Raw genomic sequence first — 17,521 nt, 5'->3', positions numbered from 1 at the left:
CCCACCTCAGTGGAGCAGAGGGCTGGCCTCGAGGCGGAGGACCTGGGGCCGCAACCCAATTCCAGGGACTGGAGACTCAGCATGAATTAGGCAAAGAGCCCCAGCCCAGTGGCCCTTACCTCCCACAAGGTGAGCTAGCAACAAACAAGCCCAGTGCATCAATGTGGAGAAAAAGAAAGCAAGGGTGGCAGAAAGGGGGGGTCAGGGCAGGCCAGAGGGTGACTGACATTTGAGGAAGGGGCTTGAGGAAGGCAAGGGAAGCAGCCATCTAGGAGAAGAGCATTTCAGATGAAGGGAACAGCCTGTGCAAGTGCCAAGGCCCTACACAGAGTGGTGACAGGAACAAAGGTTGGGAGGCGGGTAGGAAATGGGGCAAGTGCAGTCCCTGAGCAAGATGGGAAGCACAGAAGGTTCTGGAACAGATTAAGCTGCAAGATCAGGAGGAGGTGGGGCTGGGGGCTCAGCCCAGGGTAGAGGTTGAAGAGGTGGTGAAAGAAGAGGCAGGGGTGCCTTGAGGGCCTAGGCAGGAAGCCCAGGATGCTACGGATGGGAGCTTTCCAGAGTGGAAGGGGAGGCCTTGCCGAGCGGGGCATGTTCAGACCAACTCCCAAGGTCAAGAAGTCATGGTCCATGGGAAGAGAGCAGGAAACAGGTGGAGGGAACAGCAAGTGAAAAGCTCCCGAGCTTCTGTGGCCTGCTCAGGTCAGGCAGAGATGGGGTCAGGAGTCCTCAGACCCAACATGATCCGAACAACAGCCTCGTGTGCCTGGCAGCTCCTACGCTCGGGCACAGAGTGGGTGAGCCACCTGCCCAGGGTCACACAGCTTCAGAGGCCTCCTCAGAGCTCCTTCCTCTGTTGCCTCCTTGAACTTGGAGGATCCATTTACCTTCTCTGGGTTCAGTTGTGTCAGGTGTAGAATCAGGAGTCAGGAGTCATGTGGGGTGGGGGCAGGTGAGGTCGTCATTGGTTTGAAAGTGTATTCCCCTGTTGAGGGACAAGGTTCGAGACACACAAAGTGCCTGGCAAGTTTTACCCCATTGTGCCTCAGTTTTCTTGCTGGTCAGAGGGGGCAGTAGCAGCCTCCACTTCACAGGGGTTGTTGGGAGGATTACTTGGGGTGGGGGAGGCTGGGTATACAGCAAGTGCTTCATACATACTTGCGCACCCCTAAGAGCACTGCTTCATTCTTCGTTGATCACCTGTAGAGGGGCCGAAAACTCTCCGGGGAATCTCTCCATCTCTATCACTCTTGAGCTCAGCCCGAGCTACTCGCTCATTGTCTGGGAGGCTCCGGGCAACGGTGCCACAGGCTTGGCCTGCCCTGTGGTCAGTGGCTGGGCCACTGTCCTCCATGCCCCAGAGGCCAGCCCTGGATGCCGTGCCCCAGCTGGTGAGTGGTCCCCTTGCAGGCCCCTGGTGCTGCCCTAAGAGCCCCCTGCCAGTCTGGGTCCAGCCACCCAGCAGTGACTCACCCTTGCCTGCCCCGCCTCCACTGGAACCAGGCACCGAAATAGTCACCCTGCTCACCCTCGGGAGTGGCCGTGGAAATATTTTAGGGCTGCATTCAGTGCCTAAAAATACTTGGCGCGTCCTCCTGCATCTTCCCCTCCCTCATACCCTTCTCTGTTCCTTTGAAAACTGTCCCTGTAAGCACCCCTAGGGCCTTCCACCCTGTGTCCCTCTAGCCTGTTCAGTGTCCCTGGCAAGCAGGGCTCGGGGCTGTCCCCAAATGCCCAAGTGCGTGTGGATGAATGGTGAGGTGGCCTCCCTCCTCCCTCCTTCGCACCCTCCCGGTCACCATGGAGAGACTCAGACACAATTTCCCCCAGAACCTTCTAGAAAGGCTGTCTTTTCCAAAAGCCCCCAGAAGACTCAGTTCCTGGGGCACAGTGATACTGTCCAGGGAGATCTTCATTACTCAGCAATTTTCCTTAAAATTTTTTTTAAAAATCCCTCTTGCTGTTTGTGTTCATGAGGCGGCTGGAAACAGAACATGGCCCCCAGCTGGACAGAATCCATTGCCTCTCCATTCCACTTGCTGCCGAACCCCACAAGCTTGTAGGGCTTTATCCCTCCGTGAGGGAGTGCAGACTGACCCTCCAAGGCACTCAAATGTCCTCAACATCATCTCTAAGCACCAAACACCTTGACCTTTCCTGCAATTGGAGGGGGCGGAGTGGGGTGAGCAAATGGAATCAGACTGCTGCTCAGCCCACCCACGGTCTGATCCAGCTTTTCAGTTACCTGAAGCCTCAGCTCGATGGAGCAGCAGGTGCAAATGCCCAGGGGCAGGTGCATGCTGGCTTCTTGAAGACGCAGTAAGCTGATCGTTTTTGACTAAAGAGCACATTTTATTCAGATTGTCCTCAGGTTGTACCCACTGTGCTTTATTTTTTTTTTAAGATTTTATTTATTTATTTGATAGTGAGAGGGATCACAAGCAGGCAGAGAGGCAGGCAGAGGCGGGGGGAGGGGAAGCAGGCTCCCTGCTGAGCAGAGAGCCTGATGTGGGGCTTGATCCCAGGACCTCAAGATCATGACCTGAGCTGAAGGCAGAGGCTTAACCCACTGAGCCCACCAGGCGCCCCTGTAACGTGCTTTTTATAAAATTATTATTGTGGTAAGATCCACTGACACAAAATTCACCATTTTATTTATTTTTATTTTAAAAAGATTTTATTTATTTATTTGACACAGAGAGACAGCAAGAGAGGTAACACAAGCAGGAGGAGTGAGAGAGAGAGAGAAGCAGGTTTCCCACTGAGTAGGGAGCCCAACATGGGGCTTGATCCCAGGACCCTAGGATCATGACCGGAGCTGAAGACAGATGCTTAACCACTGAGCCACCCAGGCGCCCCCAAATTCACCATTTTAAAGTGAACACTCCAGTGACTTTGATACCTTACAGTGTTGTGAAACCAGCACTTGTGTTTAGTTCCAGAACATTTTCAGCACCCCAGAAAGAAACCCTGTTTTCCCCATGACCAGTCACCCTCCACCCTCTCCCTGAGACCCTGAACAACCATGAATTGGCTTTCTGTCTCTGTGGGTTTGCCTGCTCTGGACATTTCACATACATGGGATCCTACAATAGGTGGCCTCTTGGGTCTGGCTTCTTTCGCTTGGTGTGATATTTTCAAGGTTCATCCACGCAGTAGAGTGTGTCAGAATTTTGTATAGCTCTGTGCTATTATGGCTGAGTACTATTCCACTGTACAGCCAGACCACATTTTATCCTTCATCATTTGGACTCCTTGCCTCCTTCCCTCCTTCTCTTTCTTTCTTTTTAAACAGATTTTATTTATTTATTTGACAGAGAGATACACAGTGAGAGATGGAACACAACCCGGGCAGAGGGAGAGGGAGAAGCAGGCTTCCTGCTGAGCAGGGAGCCAGGATTCGGGCTGGATCCCAGGACCCTGGGATCATGACCTGAGTCTAAGTCACAGGCTTAATGACTGAGCCAGCTGGGCGCCCCTGGACTATTTCTAAGAACGTGTTTGTTGAGCACTTACTCTGTGCCAGGTACATTTCTGAGGGCTTAATTCCTCCCCCCAACCCCTTCCATAAAAGCCTTATTGTGAACACCATTCCCATCTGCCCATTTCACAGTGGGCGAAATGAAGGCAGAGATAGGCTAAGACAGGACACTAAAGGAACCGCAGGCCATCTCAGGTCTTTACACTCTGGAGATGGGGCTAGAGACAGATAATAAGGAAACCAAGAAATAAGCAAGATAAATGGAGGTGAAAACCTTAAGGGTTTTCCAGATAGGGAGAGCAACATGTGCAAAGGCCCTGAGGTGGGAATGAGCTGATGTGTTAGTGGAAAAACACAGAGGCTCATGTGCCTGGAAGAGACAAATGAGGGGAAGAGAGGAAGGAGGCTATACAGTGGCTTTGGGGCCAGGGGTAGAGGTGGGGAAGGGTCTGGGCTGTACTCAGAAATGGAGACAGACACTGAAATAGATACTGGGAGCAGGAGGGAGAGAAGGGACCTCAAGTTCTCAAGGTCGGGACTCAAGGGGACTCAGAGGCCTTGTCCTCCTCTGTATCCCTCCAGTCCAGATCCTTCATGGATACCATGACTGCTGGAGCAAGGGACAACTGTCCTGTGCTGAGAGCAAGGTGGGCGCACAGTGGGTACTCCATGACTAATGAATGAATGGGTAAATGGAGGGACGGACAGATTAGTGGGTGGGTGGATGGATGGACCTATAAACAGATGAATGGGAAGATGGGTGTCCTGAAGGTGGGTGGGAGACGTGGCACCCAGCACCCAGGTAAGTGTGATAAAAGAGCATCTCCCCCCTTCCAACAGGTGATTGGGTGGGTGAAGGAATTCATCCAGCCGCTCTGGGGTCTCACCCACCCCTCTCCCAGAGTGGAGGCTGCAGGGTGGGTGTTGGGTGAGGTGCCAGGAGCACAGGGGTGGGCTGGCGGGGGCTAGATGCTGCTACCTGCCTCTGCCTCTGAGTCAGCGTTGCCATGACAACGCAGGCCCTGCCGGATGCTCCTCCTGGCACAGCCCCCGTCACCACAGCCACAGTCATGCCTCCTCCAAGGAGGCAGGTGTAGAGGGGCAGAGGGGACTGCGATTTTCCCCCAGGCTCAAGGACCGTGCTACCCACCTTCCCCCATTCCCCCCAGTCCTGTCTCTTAAGCCAGCCCCCTCCTTGCTGAGGAGCCCGGGGCTGAGTGAGGGGCCCCGTGGGATTGGAGAGCTACCTGAGGGAGGGAAGGGGTTCCCACTGCCCGGAATGTCTCAGGAAGTGGATACTGCTGGTGAAGGAACATCACGCCAATGTCAAGGGAGTCTGGATAATAGGACAGGCAGAGCTAGGGGGTAACGGGGAGCCACAGAGGGAGAGGGCAGTCCAGCGGGGCAACCACAGAGGGCAGAAGACAGGTCCCTATGACTCTGGGCAGCCCCGAGGCTCCCAAGACTCTGCTGTGCCCTCTGGAACATGGGCACTGGTGGGGAAACTGAGGCAGGGAGACACAGGGTCACAGGGTCCTCCTGGGCTGGCAAGGAGTCCAACTCCCACCCCCCCCACCCCAGCTGCTGTTGGCCTGGGTGCCCCTGGGCTCCTTCTGCTCTTACCTTCCCTCCATGCCCCTTCACCTCACCCCACTTCGGGCCTCCTCCTCAATTCCCCGCCATGTGCGTTCCTAGCTTGGGGCCTTAGCTCGTGCTATTCTGGCTCTCAGTAATCTACCCTTCCTGGTGCCCACTTTGTCTGCGGGTGTCGCTGGCCCTCTGCTCATCCCCACCCCCCCCCCCCCATTCCTTCATAGCTCCTGCCAGGGCTTGACGTTAGAATACCTATTTTTCCAGTGGTTCCCACCCAAGAATGTTGGGTGCCTCTCAGATGTTCAGTTGGCCCAGCCCCACCAAGGCAGGGGTCTGTGTGTGGAGGGTAGGGGGAGCCAGGCGGGGATAAGGGCTGTGTCTGGGTCCTCTCCACTTGACTCCACCTGACCCAGAGCTATAGATAGGCACGGGATGGAGACTTGGGGTGGCTTACAGCTGGCGCCTGGGCCTCGAATTACCCGTCCATCAAATGGGTTGTCCCAGGGCCCCGAGTCAGGGGCGGAGAGGAGCTGAGCGGCGTCGGCGCTTCCCTTCCTCAGCGCCGGGAAGCCCTTCAGGACCCGACGGGAAGGGGTTAACTGCGAGCCGCCCCCTCCGCCAGCTCTGCATTTAATTAGCGGGGGATGGGAGAGGGAAGGGGGACTAGGGAATCGGGGAAAGTGGAGTGGTTAGACGCAGAGGGAGGGGGACGGGAGAGGGCGGAGGTAGGGAGGACGAAAGGAGGATCCGGAGCCAGCTGTGGATTCGAATCCCGTCTCGCTAGTGTCCCCCGACTCGTACCTCTCTCCTCTAGGCTGTCTCCCCCGCCCCTCGGCGTGGGAATCCCCACCCACCCCACCCCACCGCTTCCCGAAGGCCGAGCAGTGCGCCGGCCGTGAAATGTCAGCTTGCCTTCATTGGTCCGTTTGAGGAAACTGAGGCCCACAAAGATGGAGTGATTTGCCAGGGCACAGCTCTGGGACGCCCAGCGCTTAACTGGTAGGTTTTGTAGGGATTTGTCTACGTGCCGGGGGGGAAAAAAAAAACACAAAACACCAGTTCGTCTGACCCTGGGGCTATCACGGCGACGTAGGCCAACGCAAGCGAAAGAAAGGGAGAGGGCGACGGTGTGGGACAGAAGCGGCCAGAGGCTGAGGGCCGGGGACCTGGAGCCCTGGGGCCCAGCTTCGGTCTCGGCTAGGCCACTCGCCTCTCCGTGCCTCAGTTTCCCCTCTGCGCAGCGTCAGGGCAGCTGGAGGGCGGACTCTGCCCACCACCACACCCACGACTTCCAGCGCTGCGTGGGGCACCGGCTGGGTGCCCGAATCCACGTGGCCCCGCCTCGCCTTGACGTCGGCGCTGACGCCACCCGCCTCCCTTGCCACCGAGTCTGGCCGCAGCGCGGGGTTAACTCCGCGGCTGCGGCTGGCGGCGCCGAGGCCCTCCAGATCCTTCCCCCACCCCCGCCGGAGGAGGGGCCAGGCTGGGGGGAGAGACAAGGGGCAGGTCCTGGGCAGGCCCAGCGGCCTGGCGAGGCGGGAGGTCCCGAGCAGCCGCCAGGCTTTGGCCTGCGCCGTTCCCTCCGCGTGGAATGCACCTCCCGCCCCGGTCCAAGTCCCTGTTTACAGCGACGTCTCTCCCTCCGGCCGGGCCCTGACCCCTCCGGGCCTGGGAGTGTCCTTATCGGGTTTGGTCTCCTTGGGCCTGGGGCGGAGTCCTCTCACCCAGCAACCCATTGTTTCAGGGTCGAGTTTCTTCCCCACCACGTTTCAGATGAGAACCATCGAAACTTAGGAGAATCGAACTTAGAGAGCGCACCCAACGAGGGTCCGCACCGCCCTGCCGGGCCCCAGCTGTTGGGGCTCCCAGCCCCCACTCCTGTCGGCACCCCCATCCTTGCGGCGGGGGAGGGGGACCCTGCAGGCTCCGCCCCGCCCCAGGGGAAGTGAGAATGGGGGCCCTCCCCCGCACCCTCACCACTTCCTCCCTGGGAGAGGCGGTGGCGAAGGAAGGGGGGAAGCTGGCGGGCGAAGGAGTTCACGGTGGCGGCCTCAGGTTGCGAGTGTTGTGGGGCGGAGAGAATGTCTTTGGCTCCCCACGCCCAGGAGACGCAAGGCTGGTGTTTCTGTGTCTCGCGTGCCGGGAGGCCCCCCAAACTCGCTCTTAACTTGGAGCCCCTTCCTAATCGACTGGGAGTCTGCCCGCTCCTCCCCGCTCCGGAGGCCCCGCCGCCACCGCTTCTCTGCCCTTGTCTGCTGCCCGCTTCGCCCCGGTTCAACCTACTCCCCCACTGGGGGGCCCGGCTCCTCTACTCGGCCCTCTGTCCTGCAGCTCACGGTGAGCGAGCGAGGCCACCTGTATTCCAGTCTGCGTATTCCTGTAGTATTCCTCCAGTCTGAGGCCACCTGTATTCCCCTCTGAAAATGGGCAGGGAGCCATGCTTGCTCAGAGCCTGTGTGTCCCTCTGAAAACCGTGGACAGATGTCCCTCTTAGCAGTGCTGGCGTGGGGCTATTAAGAAAAAATGTGGGGAGTGGGTTTCCCATCTTGGGGGCATGGATGCATCCTCTCATCCATTAATTAGCTCATCCATTCATTACTTCGCCAAATCATCCATTAACACCATTCACGCATTAATTCCTTTACTTATTTAATTCATACTTACTGATTCACACATTTTCCCCTCCCCAATCCCTGGGCAGCCTGGGCAGGACGTCAAGGGCCCACAGCTCATTGCAGAAGGCTGTCAGGGGACACAGGACTGTGGGTGGGGACACCCCCAAGGTCTTGAGGAGGAAGCAGGAGCTTCTACTTAACTGAACCAACCCGAAGTCTCCCCAGAGAGGCCCTGTGGGGGTTCCCCCTACAAGGAGCTGCTACCTGGCGCCACCACCATCATTTGTCCCAGAGAATGGGTCAGTAAACTTAAAGGCCCCCAGAAGCATGCTATGGGATGCAGGCAAACCCCATGTGTTGTAGGTGCTCACTGCCAAGGCTTGGCACATTACTGAGCACCTACTGTGTGCTGAGGCCCTTAGAGACAAAAACACCAGGTGGATCCCTGTGGTCCTTCTTGGCTTGGCTTGGGGCTTCCCTGCCTTCAATGCTTTCTGGATATTTGAACATCCCAGAGCTTCCCTTAGGAAGGAATTCCTGGGTTTTGCTCTCATTTCATCGTTTTTCAGTTTCTTTCTATTTATGGCAAGAGAAACTGGTTTTCCATTCTTGGTGGTGACATGGAAGTTTCCCTTTTGAAATATATTTGCTGAAGTAAAAACAGAAAAGGGGGTCGACCTAAAGGAGAAATAGTGACATCAGCCTAAAGCGTACTTCATTTATGGTGGGTATTTCTGTCTCATTCTGGACTATCAACTCAGGGGTTGATGAGGGATGGTGGAAAACCCTGGCCCAGCACACAGGGCAGGGCACACAGTAGGTACTCCGTAGAGGGTGGTGAACAGCTGAATGATGGTTCTGGAGGTTGGCTGAAAGATAAACAAAACCAAAGCAAATCAGCTTCTCAAGCTGGTTTAGCAAAGTCGAGCTCACCACCCTTGGATCCCCAACCTTCAGGTTTCCCCGCGTCTGTCTGGGAAAGGGCCTAACGTGGGCCTGGGTACACAGCAGATGCACATTACATGAGCGCAGGAATCTTGCCCATCCTGGGGGTGGGGGAAGAAGGTGGTGGTGTGAAAAGTTGTTTTCTCCTTTGCCCGGGCGCCCTTCCGGGCTCACTGTGGCCCGTCGATCAATGAACACGGGGCTGGCCTGGGCCGCTCATCCGGGCCTGCGGGAGGCTGGGGACACTGCAGCCTCCGGGTGCAGTCAAGAGGGCCACCGGTCGCAAAGCAGGCTGTCAGTCTGGTTCCATCCGGGCTGAAAGGAGCTGACGAAGCGTCAGTTTCCTCGTCGGTAAAATGGTCTCGTGAGACTGGAAAGCGCCAGTGCCGGCCCAGAGGACTGGGTGTGGGTACACCCCCCCCCACCCCCACCCCCCCGCCTGCGGGCCAAGCACCTGCGCAGGACGGGGGAGGTGATTGTGGTTCCTGCTCCCGGCGAGGGCGGAAGCGGGGCAGGAGGGGAGGGGAGGGGCCACCGCTTTGGCCCGTAACCCGATCCTTAGGAATGCGAGGAGGCCAGACGCGCCCCCGGCCCCAAGACTGCACCCCTTCCCCGGCCCCCTCGCGGGGTCCCGCCACCCGCGGATGGTCCCCGCAAGCCCCACCCCCACCAGCCCATGGGTCCTAAGCGCCGTAGGACGTTCCCCATGAGCCCTACCCAGACCCGCGGGGTCGAGCGATCCCCCGCAAACCTCCCCCTTAAGAGGTTCCGCCGCCTTACCCCTTTCTGCTTCCCGCTTAACTCTTTTTTTTTTCTCTTTCTTTGGGGCTTTGCGTTTTATCAAGTAAATTTGAGGTCCCTGGGTCTTCAAATAAAGACTAAACATTAAACCGACTTGCAGTTTGCTTTAAACAAGAAGCGTAACCTCGACGCTGGATCGAAAGACAGACAGAGAGAGAGAGAGAGAGAGAGAGAGAGAGAGGCCCCGGAGCGGAGGGGAGGAGATTCAAATCTCGCCTGGGGCGGGTGGTAGTTTCAGCTTTCCTTCGGAAACTAGGATAGGGATTGGGGACCGGGCTGAATTTTAGCTGGGCCGGTACTGTGCGACACCTCAAGGCAGGTTCCGCATCCTCCCTGGACTGCTCTGGAAAGTGAGATAAAGTGGAGCCGCTGGGAGAGTAAGGGTGGAAAAATCAGGGTCTAGGCTGAGGCCTGTGACCGATTTCTCCCTCAATCCCATCTTCCAGGGCCACTGCCACTACACTGGGCATACACTAACCAGGCTCCCATGGAAGCCTGCTTTCCTTCTCTCCATCTGGCTTCCCGGGGCTCACACAATCCAGCCCCACAGGCTGTCTCCATCAAAGTGGCCAGCCGCCCCAGGGCTTTTGCATTGTCTGTTCCCACAGTCTGGGATGTTTGGCCTTCAAATTATCTCCAGCTCCTCCTTCATTCAGCATCACCTCTGGGGCACCCCACCCCAATTACCCAACTCTAAAACATACCCCCCAGTCCACAGAGGGGGCACCATTCTCCTTGAAATTGTGTTTGAAGGTTCCTCCTTCAGAGCCTGTGCTGGGAAGGTGAGGGTCTTTGTGTCATTCCCATGTGTCCCCATCACTTGGCTCACAGTAGGAGCTCAGATAGTGTATACAGAATGAATGAATGAATGAATGAATGAGAGTTATCCCTAATTCACTGTGTATGATTGGTTGGTGGATCTAGCTAGGCTCCCCTTGACCTGCCTGACTAGGTAGGGACAGGGTTGGTCCAAATGGAAGAGCAGGTCTAAGGTGTCCCAGAGCACTCCCTGGCTAGGAGGAAGGAGAAGGTAGGGAAAATTATTGGGTCAGAGGGAACAGCAAGTACATAGCAGTAGAGACTGAAGAAGCCAGGCCTTGAAAAGTAGCGCTGGCAGAGTCTGTCCAGGGCCACTCCTCATACGAAGGGGCCAAGGCAGGTCCTCTCTATCCAGCCTCAAGAACCTTCCCCTCCCCCATCTGGGGTAGACAAAGATGGTGGACAGGCTTAGCCAGATGGTAGGGGGTCACTTAGGGGATTCCTTGGGCGTCAGGTTAGGGAAGGCTTCTTGGAGGACAAGATATTGGGTTTTGAAGCATGAGTAGGAATTTGCCTGGAGGGTAAGGAAGGGCACTTCAGCTAAGGGAACTCCAGACCAAACAACCATACACAATTAAGGTTGGCTTAAAAATAATAATAATATTAATAGGGGCGCCTGGGTGGCTCAGTGGGTTAAGCCTCTGCCTTTGGCTCAGGTTATGATCCCAGGGTCCTAGGATCAAGTCCCACATTTGGCTCTCTGCTCAGCAGGCAGCCTGTTTCCCCTCTCTCTACACCTGCCTCTCTGCCTACTTGTAAACTTTGTCAAATAATGTCTTTAAAAAAATAATAATGGAAAATACTTATAGAAAACATGGAGTTCTTACTATTTTTTCAAATCCAATGCAAATCACAATACTCCAGGCACCTGGCTGGGTTCGTCAGTAGAGCATGCACTCTCTCGAATCTCAGGGTCCCCAGGTCCAGCCCCAGGATGGGGGTAGAGTTTACTTACTGAAAAAAAAAAAAAAAAAATCACAAGACTCCATGAGGTGGGTGAGATTATTCACTCCCATTTTCATGAGGAGGAAAACTTGAGTCAGAGAGACCTTGGACTCCTGGTGCCTCCATTTCCCAAGGCTTGTTTGCTGGTCAGTCTTTCAGCTCAGGCAGGTTCTGCCCATTGTTTACCAGACCATTCACCCACTTGTCAGGGTTAAGGCCCAAGGTCAGGGTGGAGGCTCCCTAGGCCACCCACTCACGTCCTGCCTTGGGGAGAAGCATGGCCCCATTTCCTCCAATCTAGCCCCATTGCATAGGCCTAGAGAGGGGGGTCTCAGAGCAGAGTTAGCAACAGGATGGAGGCTGGATCCCCTCTCATCAGGGGTCCCTTTGCTCAGGCTGGGACCTGAGAGGTCAGGTCTGGAGGACACAGAGACCACAGCAACCAGACCAGGCAGCATTCTCCTTTAACACTGAGCCAGGTGCTCTACCAGATGTTGGAGACCCAGCAGGTTCAGGATAGACAAGGTCCTTGCCCTCCGGGAACTTTTGGTCACCCTGTCATTCTGAACTGCTTCCAAGGCTCTAATGGAAATAAGGTGAGTGGGAGGGGCCTCTCCAAGGATACAAGTTTGCCTTGGGGAAGGGAGCCTCACACAGAGGGCATAGCATATGCAAAGGGCCTGAGGCATCATGGGCTGAGAGGCCAAGGCTCAGAGAAGCTGAAAGGTTAGAAGAGGTCTGTGGAAGAAGGGTCCTTAGCCTCTACCATCTGGCTGAGAAATTGTCTCTATCCTGAGTGTGGTGGGAGGCAGGGAGGGGCTGTGTGAAGGAGCTGTCAGCCAGACCCAGGTGTCCCGAGAATTCCTAGGGAGTGTTGGACAGGTTGTTACCTCCCTCCTCCCTCATATTCCATCTCCAGCCAGCCTTTAGGGAGGCCCACTGAGCGCTGACTATAACCTAACAGTATTAAATAGTTAACAATTACCAGCTGGGATTCCGGCCTTAACAACAGGGAAGGGGAGGGACGCTAAGGAGGAAACTGGGGCGGCCGGTAGTCAACCACCCTCACCTCAAGACCCACAGCAGGCCCTGTCAGATGCAGAGTAAAAAATACAGGTGGCCGCCCAGGAGCAGGAGACCAGAGTTCTACCAGGTGAAAGAGAGATCTGGCCGGGTCGCACCATGCTGAGCCTCGGTTTCCTGCCTGTAAAGTCAGGAAGTCGGACTCGGTACTTTTATACTCCTCAGTGAGAAGTATCAGGCTCAAAGCGTTTCCAGCAACGTCTGGCAGCTCTCCTTTTCCCTCCCTCGTCTTTCTGGGGCAAACACATCACCGCAGATTTAGGGGTGAGGGTGAGACAGAGGTAGATCTGACCAAAACGCCCAGGAAGCCACCAGGATAAGCCCCCTCGGGCCTTCTGCCGCCAGCCCGTACCGAGCCAGGATGGAGGAACTCTAAGGAAGGCACTTGTAGGCGTAGTGGAGCGGGAGGTGCCTTGGAGTTATTTATCCATCTAGGCCCCATCCCCCGCCGGTCCCCGGAGGCCGGCACCGCCCCCGCCCCCGCCCCCGCCCAGCCGGGGCCCCACGCGCGGATACGGGGCGGGGCTTGGGGGCCGGCAGGCGTCTGGTGGCCGGGCTCATCACGCCACCCGGGACGTGCCTTGGCGGGAGGCAGCACTGGGGGCATTGGTCGTACATCGCGCTCCCGGGGCGGGGTAACCGGGTTCGGCGTGGGACCCGCCCCCATGACGTCAACCCACAAGGCAGCGCGCTGTTGTGCGGTTTACCGCGCGTCACCCGGGCAACGGCAGCCAGAGGAGGGCGGTCGCGGCTTAGCCCCGCCCCACCATGCAAATGAGCGACGTCACCTACGCCCAATGGCGAGCGGGGGCAGTGAGCTCATCGCGCTGGGCCGAGGCTATAAGAGGGCGCGCGAAGTGCGCGGCGCAGGAGCCGCCGCCAGTGGAGGGCCGGGCGCAGCGGCCTCGGCCGGGGCGGGCGCAGGGCCGAGCGGACGGGGGGGCGCAGGCCCCCCGGGCGGCCGCGGCCACTCCCCCCTCCCCCCCCCACCCCAGGCCGGCGCGGCGGGGGAGGCGGAGGATGGAAACACCCTTCTACGGCGATGAGGCGCTGAGCGGCCTGGGCGGCGGCGTCAGTAGCAGTGGCGGCGGTGGTAGCTTCGCGTCCCCGGGTCGCCTGTTCCCCGGGGCGCCCCCGACGGCGGTGACCGGCAGCATGATGAAGAAAGACGCGCTGACGCTGAGCCTGAGTGAGCAGGTGGCGGCGGCGCTCAAGCCCACGGCCGCGCCGCCCCCGGCCCCCCTGCGCACCGACGGCGCCCCAGGCGCGGCGCCCCCCGACGGCCTGCTCGCGTCACCCGACCTGGGGCTGCTCAAGCTCGCCTCGCCCGAGCTCGAGCGCCTCATCATCCAGTCCAACGGGCTGGTCACCACCACGCCGACGAGCACTCAGTTCCTCTACCCCAAGGTGGCGGCCAGCGAGGAGCAGGAGTTTGCCGAGGGCTTCGTCAAGGCCCTGGAGGACTTGCACAAGCAGAACCAGCTGGGCACGGGCGCGGCCTCCGCTGCTGCGGCCGCCGGGGGACCCTCGAGCACGGCTGCGGGCACCGCGCCTCCTGGCGAACTGGCCCCGGCGGCAGCCACGCCCGAGGCGCCCGTCTACGCGAACCTGAGCAGCTACGCGGGCGGCACCGGCGGTTCGGGGGGTGCTGCGACGGTCGCCTTTACCGCCGAGCCTGTACCCTTCCCTCCACCGCCTCCCCCAGGCGCGCTGGGGCCGCCCCGCCTGACCGCGCTCAAGGATGAGCCGCAGACGGTGCCCGACGTGCCAAGCTTCGGCGAGAGCCCGCCGTTGTCGCCCATCGACATGGACACGCAGGAGCGCATTAAGGCGGAGCGCAAGCGGCTGCGCAACCGCATCGCTGCCTCTAAGTGCCGCAAGCGCAAGCTGGAGCGCATCTCGCGCCTCGAGGAGAAAGTGAAGACGCTCAAGAGCCAGAACACGGAGCTGGCGTCCACAGCGAGTTTGCTGCGGGAGCAGGTGGCGCAGCTCAAGCAGAAGGTCCTCAGCCACGTCAACAGCGGCTGCCAGCTGCTGCCCCAGCACCAGGTGTCCGCGTACTGAGCCCGCGCGCGGGGCGCATGCGCGGCCCCCCTCCCGGGGAGGCGGGCTCGAGTGGGGGGTGGACGTGGGCGCCCCGGACTCGAAGAGGGCGCGGCCCCGGGGACTCCCCCCTCCCCACACCCCGAGGGTGCCAGGATTCCGAGAGGGCGCGGTCCCTGAGGACCCCCCGAGGGTGCTCAGGACTCGAAGAGGGCGCCTCGGACTCGACAAGCTGGACCCCCTGCTCCTGGGGGCAAGCGCATGACACCCCCCCCCCCGCCCTTGGCGCTGCCTCTATTCCCCGAGCGCGGCCACCCAGTGTTGCACAAACCCGCGCGCCCCGGCAGCCTCTTTGTACACACCACCGCAGAAGGGGGCTCCGAGGGGGCGCAGCCTCAAACCCTGCCTTTCCTTTTACTTTTTTTTTTTTTTTTTTGCCTTTGGAAGAGAGAAGAACAGAGTGTTCGATTCTGCCCTATTTATGTTTCTACTTGGGAACAAACGTTGGTTGTGTGTGTGTGTTTTTTCTTGTGTTGGTTTTTTAAAGAAATGGGAAGAAAAAAAAAAAAACCACCTCCCTTCCCTTTCCTCGCTCTTGCTCACCCCCCCTTCCGTCCTTCCGACATCCCTCCTCCCGCCCTTTTTGTTCTGTTGTTTTGTTTTGCTACGAGTCCACATTCCTGTTTGTAATCCTTGGTTCGCCCGGTTTTCTGTTTTCAGTAAAGTCTCGTTACGCCAGCTCGGCTCTCTGCCTCCTTCTTCCCCCGCCGGGGCCTGATGGGCTGGGCAGGGCCTGGCTCACACGCTCCCCTCCCCCCTCCCTTGCCTCCTTTCCCCTCCTCCCTCTGCCTGTGCTCGGAGGAGGAGAGCGGGAGTACGGGAGGGGCCCCGAACATCTGGCGCTCAACGAGCGCCATCTAGGTGCTCCCGGGCTTGGGGCCCACCGGTGTCCAGGTTAGGTGAGGGATACTACGATCTCCAACCAGCATTTGGGACTAGCGAGCCCACGCGTGTCCCCTTTAGGACAGATGGACTACAAGATGGAAAGAGCACAGCCCAGCCCCAGGCGGGTAGGAAAAGGCAGTAACTTGAACCTCTGGGCATCACTTACCCTGTCTAAAATGGGCAGAACAGTTGTAAGCTTGCTCCGGAAAGTTGGAGGATTAACAGTTTGTTCCAGAGCCGCGCTTGGCCTGTAGTTGGTGCTCAGCGTAAGCTTCTATTATTGTCGGGCGGATGGGGGTTGCTGAGTCTCAGGGCCAGAGGAACGTGGCGCAGGTGGGGTCGGACTGGAGCAGGCTTCCTCCAGTAGGGGTGGTGTAGCTACGCTCCGTGGTACTTCCCTAGGCATTCACTCGGAATCAGGATTTCCCAAGTACTCCCAGAAGACCTCTCCCTTCCCAACATCCTAGTATCCCATTTTGAGGAAACTCCTGTTCAGAGAGGTTGAGTGATGAGAGGTCACAGAGCCTGAAATTTTTAGGAGTTTGCAGGAATATCTGGACCTTGGGCTGTTCACCTCCAGAGCCTTGACCTCTGGGCTGCCTTCATCCCCTGCCTACCCTGACCCTTGCAGTTTTGTAGGCAAAAGACCCCAGGCCTTGGGTCTCTGTCTCACGTGGTGCCAGGAGGGACCTAAGCATCAGTGGTCAAGGACATGGGGCAAGTCGATCTGGTGCGCATGTGTTGAGCATCAGCTGTATACCCAGCCCTGTTAAGGAAGGCAGGTGAATTGTGCCTGTATACCCAGCCCTGTTAAGGCAGGTGAATTGTGCCTGTTTTACAGATGGGGGCACAGGTGCAAAGAAGGAACATGCCCACAGACCCTCTTGCCATTGAAAGGGTGGGGCCTCGCCATCTACCTGTTTCCTCTTCTTCCTGATCACCCTGGCTGCCTATTTTTCAAGGCTTCGAGAGCTGCTTTGGGGTTTGGTTTTTGACAGCATGACCTCACCTTGCACCGCCCTCACACTGGGAGGGACCCAGCAGTGCCCCGCCAAAGCTGAGGTGAGGGTGTCTTGACACAGGAGACCCTGAACCAGGCTTTGGGACCACAGCTTCACTCTTTAGGAGCCTGAGTCTCAGCTTGGGTGCCAATTTGCCCCTGTGTAACCTCAACCCAGCCCTCTCCCCTCTCCCCCCTCTACCTCCTATGCTATGAAATGGGTAAGTTCATGTCCAGGTAACAGCAGCTCCCACAACAGTTCGGTGAATGAGTAATAATGATACTGAAGGGCTCTCCGTGCACCCCCAACCTACAGAGAAGGGGAGAGGCCCAGGAGGTCGGAAGATCTGCATCAGGCCCCCCAAACCGTTTTATTCATAATCCTGATGCCAACTGTGTTGTGGGGGGGCGATTTCTCCACAGTCACCGGTTCTGAATTCTAGACATCACCCAGGTGTCCTATAATTCAGTTCTGACACTACCTGGAGTTTGCACAGACCCTACAGGCAGGGGGTTCTTAGTCCCACAACACCACCCCCACTTCAATGCCATTTGGAAGTCTCTGGCTGCCACCTGGATTTTGGGACAGTAAGCCCTAAACCAAGGATTTCCTCACCCCCCACGCCAGTCTTGATAATTTAGAACCGCTCACAGAAACTAGGAAAGTGTTTTATTTACTATTATTGGTTTATTTATTTACTTTCAAGATCTAATTAATTTATTTATTTGAGACAGGGAAAGAGAGCATGAGTGGTGGGAAGGGGCAGAGAGAGAGGGAGTAGTAGTCTGCCCGCTGAGCAGAGAGCCCGATGGGGATCTGAGCTGAAGGCAGACGCTTAACCAACTGAGCCACCCAGGTGCCCATATTACTGGCTTATAAAGGCTACAACTCAGGTACAGTTAGGTGGAGGAGACAGAGGGAGGGCAAGGTACAGTGGAAGGGGCACTGGACTTCCATGCCCCGTGTGGGTGGGCCACGCTCCCAGTCTGTCCATGTTTTCATTAACTGAGAAGCTCTCCGACCCTAGCTGGTTTCATTCCATAGGTGTGATTGGTTAACTCACTGGCCTTTGGTGATTGGTTCAATCTCCAGTCCCTCTTCTCACTCAGGAGGTCTGGGAGGTGTGGCTGAAACCTCCAACCCTCTAATGCCTCTGTCTTTCTGGGGACCAGCCCCTATCCTGAAGCTATCTGCTGGTCCCCAGCCACCACTCATAAGTATAGAAAAGATATTTACCAGGACGCCTGGGT

At 57.6% G+C, this 17,521-nt stretch overlaps 1 protein-coding gene and 1 long non-coding RNA gene across 2 annotated transcripts; one reads left to right on the top strand and one right to left on the bottom strand.

The window, feature by feature from the left end:
• Positions 1 to 7,710: 7,710 nt before the first annotated feature.
• Positions 7,711 to 11,075, bottom strand: LOC131823765 (uncharacterized). The gene is made up of 2 exons (XR_009350660.1): positions 9,415 to 11,075; positions 7,711 to 8,558 (listed from the first exon to the last, which is right to left on the bottom strand). It is a non-coding gene; the product is annotated as an uncharacterized LOC131823765 (long non-coding RNA).
• A 2,073-nt stretch (positions 11,076 to 13,148) lies between these two features.
• On the top strand, positions 13,149 to 15,063 carry JUND (JunD proto-oncogene, AP-1 transcription factor subunit). The gene has a single exon (XM_059160530.1). The coding sequence runs from the start codon at positions 13,303 to 13,305 to the stop codon at positions 14,344 to 14,346; it is 1,044 nt and encodes a 347-aa protein (XP_059016513.1). The 5' UTR covers positions 13,149 to 13,302; the 3' UTR covers positions 14,347 to 15,063.
• Positions 15,064 to 17,521: the final 2,458 nt, after the last annotated feature.

The sequence above is a fragment of the Mustela lutreola genome, chromosome 2, assembly GCF_030435805.1.
Source record: "Mustela lutreola isolate mMusLut2 chromosome 2, mMusLut2.pri, whole genome shotgun sequence".
Lineage (NCBI taxonomy): Eukaryota > Metazoa > Chordata > Mammalia > Carnivora > Mustelidae > Mustela > Mustela lutreola.
This window is presented reverse-complemented; position numbering and strand designations above follow the sequence as displayed.

What these genes read in the sequence shown, in the direction of transcription:
- JUND (XM_059160530.1), top strand. Translation starts at nt 13,303, where the DNA reads ATGGAAACACCCTTCTACGGCGATGAGGCGCTGAGCGGCCTGGGCGGC.